This window comes from Adiantum capillus-veneris, chromosome 16 (genome assembly GCF_014529385.1).
Source record: "Adiantum capillus-veneris isolate H3 chromosome 16, ASM1452938v2, whole genome shotgun sequence".
In the NCBI taxonomy this organism is placed as follows: Eukaryota; Viridiplantae; Streptophyta; class Polypodiopsida; order Polypodiales; family Pteridaceae; genus Adiantum; species Adiantum capillus-veneris.
In genome coordinates this window covers 83,035,371-83,044,689 of record NC_140946.1, presented here as the reverse complement: position 1 = coordinate 83,044,689, position 9,319 = coordinate 83,035,371, and the positions used below count along the sequence as shown (strand labels likewise).

The 9,319-nt window shown below is 43.2% G+C and overlaps 1 protein-coding gene across 3 annotated transcripts; it reads left to right on the top strand.

The window, feature by feature from the left end:
* The first annotated feature begins 681 nt into the window (after positions 1–681).
* LOC147439358 (G-box-binding factor 1-like) lies at positions 682–7,199 on the top strand. Of its 3 annotated transcripts, XM_086485198.1 has the most exons (12): positions 682–821; positions 974–1,217; positions 1,308–1,376; positions 2,380–2,481; positions 2,612–2,701; positions 2,993–3,159; positions 3,248–3,302; positions 3,394–3,442; positions 3,548–3,825; positions 6,297–6,374; positions 6,491–6,616; positions 6,704–7,199. In XM_086485198.1, the coding sequence occupies exons 2-12, from the start codon at positions 1,161–1,163 to the stop codon at positions 6,821–6,823; spliced, it is 1,191 nt and encodes a 396-aa protein (XP_086341324.1). In that variant the 5' UTR covers positions 682–821; positions 974–1,160; the 3' UTR covers positions 6,824–7,199. The 3 variants fall into 3 exon arrangements, with proteins under 3 accessions (XP_086341324.1, XP_086341325.1, XP_086341323.1); XM_086485199.1 differs by having other exon boundaries at positions 711–1,217; positions 2,996–3,159; XM_086485197.1 differs by having other exon boundaries at positions 711–1,217.
* The last annotated feature ends 2,120 nt before the right edge of the window (positions 7,200–9,319 follow it).

Sequence of the window (9,319 nt, the reverse complement as noted above, 5' to 3'; positions counted from 1 at the left end):
TAGGCGAGTAGAGGGGTGAGCATGGATTGCGCACTGTGTTCATAGGGCTCAGGCCCTGACATACTCAACTCCAAGCTTCCTATTCAGTACTCTGCTCTTTCTAACCTTCAATTTTTTTGGAGGCTCATGAACTCCAAGCTTTACAGGTCCATAGAAACTATTCAGAGGTTTTGGGTGCACTGCTGATGCCTCTCATTCAAGAGGTGCGCACATGGAGCTCATCTTAAACCACATCGGCAAGAAAGAATGACGTGGCAAGCATCTCCATCCCGCTGCGGCAAACCCGTCAAAGTAGGGCTTGGGATGTAGTCAGCCGTTGCGGCCCACCTATATCGCAAAAAGCAAAGGGGAGAGAGAGCGTGTTCGATGGAGATGGGGTAGATTGTGTGCGCGAAGAGGGCTTGGAGGCATTGTGCTAAATTTTCGGCTGCACAGAAGTCCTTGCTGGTAAATCGTCATATGGTTTGCATTGTTAAAGCAATTGAAACTCTTTGGCTGAATAGGACGTTTACTTTTTGGGCTGGCGTCCGACGTGTATGAAAGCAAGGGAATCTTTGCCGAAAGGCTAGGGGAGTGACGTGGCACTCCATGGCGAAACCCTAAGACGTGGCTCCACGGGGAAGGGGAACACACGACACGTTTCTTTGCACCTTGCCACATTGTCTCTCCGACCCCTGCTTCGCTGCCTATGTGTGCGTGTGGGTTTTGCTTGCTTGGCTCCTCACCATGGCTTCCTTCCAGTTGGCTTCATGTCTGTTCTTCCACATCGGCGCCCACTCCTTGCCCTGATCAGCGTTTGTCCTCACTCTCTGCTCGCACCGGTGCTCCTCATTTCTCTGCTCTAATTAGGGTTCTCTCTTTTCTCGCTCTTCTCATCGCTCTGTTCTCTTCATCTAGAATTTGATTTCATTCTCCTGCTTAGCGATCTTCTTGTCTGATCCGCTTTCCTTTGCTCTCTTCTGCCTCAATGCAGCGCTTCTGCACTCCGTGGCTTCTTGATAGTTCGTGCAGTCTTCAGCAACTCGTGCGCCTAACACCGTCTCCTTCTGTGTCGCTTCCTACTCTTTCTGAGTTCAGTGAGGGCCTTTGAGCTGTTACAGCTTGCGTTTTCCCTTTTGGTTTTTGACCAATTGATCGCTTTCGTCAGTCAAGAGAGAGATATGGGCTCTGGAGAGATGGGGACTCCAACAAAAACTACCAAGACGTCTACACCCCAGGTAAGAAGGAGGAGGGCTAAGGCGGTAACATCTAGCAACCCCTTTGCGGAGAGGTAGATGGGTTCTCAACATTTTTTGTTGTTTGAACAGGAACAAACCCCTCCAGCTGCTACCACTACGTCAGCCATGTCCTATCCAGAATGGGCTGTTGCTCTCCAGGTCAGCTTTTACTTATCGCTGCTCTCCGTTATTAGTTCATTATGGCTCCGGCTTGACAAAAGATGTGCGGGAAATGAAAGGTTCAAGATGGTTTTGTTGTCTCTATTCAGAATGACTAGCTTAAACAAAGAAAGACAGACTGTAGCTTCTCGATGTTTCAGTATGTGAATCAATTATATTCACGTGGGGTTATTGAGTATTTGTTCGATCTCTACAATTGGCTGGTGCAAATTAACACTTGTCATGGATTCAAACCAATTGATGTGTGATCAAAGAATGCAAATTTACAGAATGCGTAGAGTAAGAGCGCTAGTCTATCCAAACCTTTACGGGGGATTTACATGTCTCATTAAATTTCAGATTGGACATTGCATTGAAATTTCATGGAAGGGCATTCATGGGTCCAAGATTGATTTGTTCTGAGCTCTCTCTTATCTCCAACTAGAAAAAATTTACTTTTGAGGTGTTAAGCATCCGTTAGGGCGGCAGCTAGTACACATCTTAGCTAATCACAAATGGCAGTCTTTTGACAGTTTTGTCTTCATTGAGTGACTCCTCGCCCCTTTACCCTGGTTCTTACCAATGCCAAGCGGTTCCCCATGATGATTTTGATGGGGGTATAAGTAGATTGTTACTCAGCTTACAGGGTCCCAATGGAGGAAGGAGAGTTGCTAAGTTTCAAGAGATAAAACATGTTGGGATTTATACAGTGGGTGCCTTTAAGGTTCAGTTTTGAAAATTACATTTTCTGATAAATGCACGTCTGTCTGTGTGCCCTTTTTTTTTGTTGGGTTGGGCGGGGTTCCTAGTTTGCCTTTCACTATTGTGCACTGATGAAGGTGTTGTTTATAGTCTGTATTATGCATATGGAGGTGATTTCTGTGGATGCTACAGTGTGTGCTCTTTCTTTTATATGTGACTTTGGTTCTCTCCTAGATTCATCTAGTCTTGTATTTTATTGATGCTCTTGTACATGATTTACTTCAGTCCTTTTCATTTTCAGGCTTATTATAGCTCTGGAATGTCGCCTCTTCCACATCCTGGGTATTACCCTTCTACGATGGGCTCTGCTCCACAGCCTCACCCTTATATGTGGGGAGGCCAGGTTGAAGACACATGCTTTGTTTTTATAATTTGGGAGTTTAACTTTTTCTATCCTTTTTGTGCGAGGATGGATGTCTTTCAGCAAGAATTCTATCTGATGACGTCATCTTGTTTGGTTTTACTGTGTGAAGCCTTTGGTGCCGCCACCTTTTGGGACACCGCCTCCATATGCAGCACTGTACCCACATGGAGGAATGTATGGACATCCTCCAATGACACCAGTAAGTAGTCTTACTATCCTTGTGTTTGAAGTTTAGGCTCTTACAGATTTGAGAGAGGGTTTTGGTATTAAGCATAAACATTGTTCATTTTGGAAATTACTCTCTTAGCAGTTTGAAAAAGAGTGTTTTTGTGTGATGCATAAGTGGTGGTATTTTCACTCTTTTGAGATGACTGCTCTGAACTGGTTTCATGCTACCATGATCACCAGAGGGTAGGTGGGTGAGTCATGCATGCTCTGATGCCATTGCTTTGTAAAGTCTACATTTAGTTGGTGTTTTCTTTGCTTTCAGCAGGTCGCAACAGCAGTAGGAACAGATGCAGAAGCCAGGTCCGATGATAAGAAAAAGTCCAGTAAGAAATCTAAAGGGAGCTTAGGAAGCTTAGGAATGCTAACTGGCAAAACCACTGACATGAGCAAGGCCAATGCTGCATTCATGAATGGGGCTCTCTCAAATAGGTTGCTTTGTCTTCTTTGGTCTTACTCTCTCTATCTTGATGGGAAGGTTGTTGTCCTTTTATGACCGTTTATTATGTATACTTTTCAGTGGCGACAGCGGCAGTGAAGGCTCAACAGATGGAAGCGAAGGGTTTTCTGGAGAAGTAAGGCCAGTGCATGTTTTTCACTTTCAGTTTTGGTCTACCAATTCTGCTAAGAGAGAAGCAGTTTTTATTGTGGTTTTGTTGAAATTAGGGCTCACAGGAATTGCGAAAAAATAGTTTCGATCAAGCAACCTCGGAAGGTATTCAATGAACTTATTTGACTAGTGCTTTAATGCAGATTGTTTTAGGAAGAGGTTGCATGGTATGCTGAGATTAAGATTGTGCTCTCTTTTCATCATTGGCAGCCCCAAATCCTCACATGGTGAATTCAAGCGCATATGGAAGTGCTTATGATCCAAGGGGAAATCATACGCCAGGTGCAATGCCAATTTCTATTGGTGGGAAACAGGTGGTAGGTGCTGGACCAGTCACTAATCTCAACATTGGCATGGATTATTGGAGTGGAGGGACGCCCGGTTTGCTAGCTGGTAATCGTGGAGCTAAACGAAGCTCAATGGCAGGGAATACAACAGCTCTTATCCCGTCATCAGCAAACGCTGTGTCCGGAGAACTCTGGATGGAGGTCGGTCTCTCTCTCTCTCTCTCTCTCTCTCTCTCTCTCTCTCTCTCTCTCTCTCTCTCTCTCTCTCTCTCTCTCTCTCTCTCTCTCTCTCTTTCCGTTCTTTTATTGGCAAGTTGGATAGTGTTTTCGTGGGCCATGGGCCTTCACAGCCCCTTCCCCATTCGTTTGACAATAACAGCACGATGAGGCCAAGCCATTGAATTTTGGCTAAAGTAAGGTATTATTGGCAATCACGAGTCCAAGCATAAGAGGTTTAAGTGCTAGTTGTAGCAGGTATCCTATCATTATCTGCTGTGGTCGGTTCCGCAATCAGGCCTTTTGGTTTTACCACATTTCTCACTGTATGTAAAGTTACACTACATGTGCTAGGACCATGGCTCATTTGTATGCTTTTATTCGTTAGGAAGGGGATACAACTCTTGAAGTAGTAGTGTGCGTGCATTGATGTAAGACCGCCCATAATCGTACTATCCTGTTTGTTAGCAGTCCTCATCTCCCTTTCACTTACATCTCAATTGCTTTGTCATGTTGAGGGTGACCAAGGCTCATTAAAGAGATACTTAGATAATAGATTATTGCATGCCAAACTGGGGTTTACATTCTTAGGATCTTGGTCTTACTTTATGTAGTGATTTTTGTGGGGTTGCAGTCTGTCTTAATTAAATATTTGCCTGCACCAAAAAATAGGACTTCTACCCTTTGATACTATAGACTTTTACCATTGTTGCAGGCTTTGCAAGCTCAAAATATAGCTAAGAGCCACATAACAAGATACAAGTAGAGGTCAATAAACCCGCCAAGATCTCCATGCAGCACAATGTTGAGGGAAAAAACGAATGGGTCTCCAGGCAGCACAATGCTGAGGGGAAAAACGAACAGTATCCACACTGGCCCCTCCAACAGGCTCTATGTTAATCAAGCTGTTGCAGTTACAACTGCTCATGTGAGCCCAGTCACATTAATTTATGTGCTAATGGCACTGTAATTGGGAGTGATCGGACGGAAACACAGAGATAACTGCAATCTACATTCTTGGCGACACTTCTAGTACTTCAAAACAATTGGAGAGAGAGAGAGAGAGAGAGAGAGAGAGAGAGAGAGAAATGAAATGAAATGTTATATAAACGTTTTCAAAAGGCCAAAATGACCTATGAGACCAGAGCGTGACAATGGGGTGAATCTGATACAAAGTCAGAGTAACAAAATGACAAAATAAAATAAAATACTATGGATCCTAAATTGGTAGGTGTGAACTAAGCAAACTAAGCAGCTAGCTGGGATAGCTAAATCACAAGTCACAAGAGATCCAGCATCGGTTGCTGGTGGATCTCATCAATCTCCTCCATGGTCAGCCGTCTGACCGGGTGTCGTGCATGTTGGGCCAAGGTGATCCGAATCCTCTGATGTAACCTCCGTCGATGCTGTGTAGTCACAGTGTGCCTCTAGTGTGAGGCAACAAGCTCTGTTGCGGTAGTAGCTCCTCTGGGTGTCCAGTGTCTGCTCTAAAGAATTCTGTGATGTGTCTCTGGGACTGGCTGGCCTCTCCTCTCATCAGGCTCTCTGTGTGTCTGCGCAGCTCGAGTAGAAACAAACCCAGGCATCTCTGATCCTTGTACCTCATGACTTTGGAGAGTGGTCCAAAGCCCTCTCTGAACAAGCAATAGAAGCGTCCTCGTATCTCGTAATAGACGGGGCAGTGGCATGTGTAGTGCAACTTTGTCTCCTGCTCCATGTCACACAAGGGGCATGTCCTTGCCTCTGCTGGCAGTCCACTGTATCTCCCAGTCTCGAACCGCAGCTGGTGAGAGTGCGTATCTGGCGTGAGAGAGAGAATTGTCGTGCAACCTAACAGCACGCTCTGTTATTGCGAAACCCTAATCGACTGTGGGCTGCTGCCGCGAAACACTGCTGAGTTTCTTTGTCATGTTATTTTTGAGGTGTTGGTGAAGCTTAGATATTCCTTGTGATAGTTGAGCGTAGGGGAAGGAATCACTCAAGCAATCACCTGAATGCCTGTCATAGTGTAGATGAAGCTTATGTTTATGGCATGCTCGTATATACAACCATCTGTGCCATTTTTGGTGCTTCAAGGTTCTTGGTTGCCTCCACGCGTTGTTACCAGTGGCTCCAATAACCTCTTGGGGCTTGTTTTGTCTTAATGTCTATCATTGTTGGAGAAATTTTATGTTTGTCTGGTTTGGGAAGTTGCTTTGAAGCCTCCGTATGAATCCATTGCTTTTTCCAGATTCGTCCTTTGAGCCTTTTATCTCCAGAATTGGTTTTCTATTGCTAGAGTCTGAGGGATCATGCCAATTGCAATCTACGAGTGCTTATAAATGTTCTGGGCAGTTGCTGTTAGCTCCCGCGAAATTCCATGCATGGAGAAGATTGCAAGCATGATTAGCCTAGTGAAATGCTTGAAAAGGGGATGGCTGTGCTTTTGCTGATGCAAGTGTTGTGGTTTGTTGAAGGATGACCGTGAGCTGAAGAGGCAGAAGAGAAAACAATCAAATAGGGAGTCAGCCAGGAGATCGAGGTTGAGAAAGCAGGTTTGCCTGTTGTAGAACCGTTTTTGTTTTGATCAGGGTTTTAAAGCTAAAAATATGATGAGAGATCTTTGCATGAGGGGTGCTTGGCTAATTGGAATGTCATTAATATTCTACAGGCAGAGTGCGAGGAACTTGCAACAAAGGTTCAGACTCTGACAGCAGAAAATGTCTCGTTGCGAGAGGAGCTTAATCGCATGACAGAAGAATGCAAAAAGCTTTCTGCAGAGAATAGTTCCCTTTTGGTAAGACCTTATGCCTCGCTTAGTTTTTGATTGGGACATTTAAACATTGGACTTCATTCAGTGATCAATGGCCTTTTGCTTTTGTAGGATCAACTGCATATGCCAAGATCAGAGGCTTTGCATGGAGAGCTGACTAAAATGAGCTCAAATCTTTCCAAGTCTGATGTTCTCGGTGATGGTTTGCAACTGGACCACGATGCCCTATAGTGGGGACCAATTTTCTCAGTCTCGTATGAGTCTTGCCTCCATGATTTTTGTTGGAGCTATTCCTTCAGTTAGCCAGAAAAGGCGCTCTTCAGCTTTTAACTTGCTGAAGATGGCCAAGGTAACGAGTGGAGTATTTGATTGACATTTGACAACAGACTAACTAGGCATGTATAACTTTGAGACTGGTAGGCTAGAATAGTCTGGTGGAGAACATTTGGTGGGCTCCACTCTCAATAGGAAAAAGTGTTGTAATTTTAAAGGAAGTTTCGTGCTCAGTACTTGCTGAGGCTAAGCATTTGAGCATGCACTTTCTTGTATGCGTAGACAGACTTTATGTACACTGGAAATGTTGTTTGATTGTTGACTGTTCCTCTTGTATTTGTCTATCAGCATATTGTGAGAGGTCCCTAAATTTTACATGCCTTCCTCACAGGATGAAAGGACAAGCACATTGAAGGTAAGAGCTGGCTGTTGTCTGCTTTGTATATGTTGCCCTCCACCACCACGTGTGGCCTCGCTCGCCACGAGCATAGATGACTCTCCCACTGGAAAGCGGACATTGCTGAGAGGTTGGTCTAGACCTCGCTAGAATCAGTACATTGGGGGGGGGGGGGGAGAGAAAAATTGTTGGCATGCAACCCACGCGTAATATAGAGCCAAGATCCACAAAATTTTCTCCCCCTTTGACTCAGGTAGAGGAAAATCTGACCAACTTGGCTTTTTCCCCAATCTGCCAGGAATAAATAAGTATGTGATAGTTTGTGAGGTATGTGATATGTAGCACAACAAAAATGTAATTCATTAGAAGACAAGATTCTTGAGCATATACTCATAGACGATAGGTTCCCAACATTTGACAAACTTATTCGATTAACTTTTCATCTCTAAACTAGCTTTCCTCAAAGTTGGTATCTGTTCTATAGAGTTCACAGATACTTGGTACTCATTTACAGACTTGTGTAAAGACATTATTAAACTAGAAATGTATCTATGTCTCATTTCCATCGCTAGTAGTAGTCTTATGGAGCTCCTTTTAAAGTTGTAAAATAATTTTCCCTAGTCTTAAACCTGCATCGCCCATGCCATAACTTGAGTATCGTGTGGTTCTCATCTAAATCAACTGGTTGCTGACTTGCAATTTACATGGTCAATGCTCACAAAATAATCCATTGCAGTGCGTTAGTTCAACCACCAAAACTATAAAACACACTATGATGCAATAGTAATTGCTTCAGTTTGGTGCACCAAAGCATGTAGTTAGCACCTATTTGTGGCGGTCTCTCATCATCTTCAATGTTTGCACTGTCAATTGTTGCATCAACATGCATACGTTGATTGACCACCATTTGTGTCAATTATCTTCTTATTTCAACAAGAAAAGTATGGATCATTACATACAATTGTAAAAGAATTTGGTAGAAGCAATACCGTATTGACTTACTCCTCAATGTCCTTCCAACGAGATATAAACCAATCCATTCTTGGTTGGCTATTTTTATACAAGTTTGACACAAATAATGTTACAATATTTTGGTACATGGTTGAAGATGGAAACATCATGCATCTCCAAAGCGCTTTCATCTTCTTTAAGCTCATTCTTTGTCCTTGGTGTAGAGTGATCCATATTGATTAAGGATAATATATGCCTTTACATAGCATTTTCTATAATGCACTCAAAAAACCATTACCGAATGGATGTCGTATTTGGAATCTGCTCGGTCAAAGATGTTATTATGTGAAGCAAATACGGTTTTTTGTATCATCCACACCATTCAAGCTGCATAGTTCGATTTCTTTGTTTTATCTCATTTACAATTATGTTGTGCTCCACCTTTTAAAAGTGAAGTTCACCATTGTCCTTCATGCAATACCCAACCCTCCCTTCAAATGTGTAGATTTTTCTATCGCAATGCCCGACATAGTACATTCCCTCTAGTTGGATAATGTTTATCCCAACCTAAATACGCTTAACCTTCCCTCTCTACTGAGCATATACCAACAATAGTTTCTTTTCTTAAGAACTCATGCATTTGACCTAATAGACTATGCTCAACAATAGTTTCTTTTCTTAAGAACTCATGCATTTGACCTAATAGACTTACATCTATATCTGCACCACACACAACTATAGTTACACGTACTTCGATCACATCTCCCTTTTTTCCTAGGTGTGCAACTAAAATTGCTTGTTAACAAGCTACCTTTTTTTTTGGAACTCATCCACCATTCCTCGAGCTAATTTTTTCAATTGCACCAACAATTAGCTCAATTGCACCAACGCACCTACATGTACACATGCAACACAATAACTATACATCTCTCTCTCTCTCTCTCTCTCTCTCTCTCTCTCTCTCTCTCTCTCCATGGTATTTGGCGACACTTTTAGTCGTAGCCAAATCATCCCACATGCACAATCTCTAACTTACTTGCTATCAAACACCCTCGATTCTCTCTCTCTCTCTCTCTCTCTCTCTCTCTCTCTTTGTGTGTGTGTGT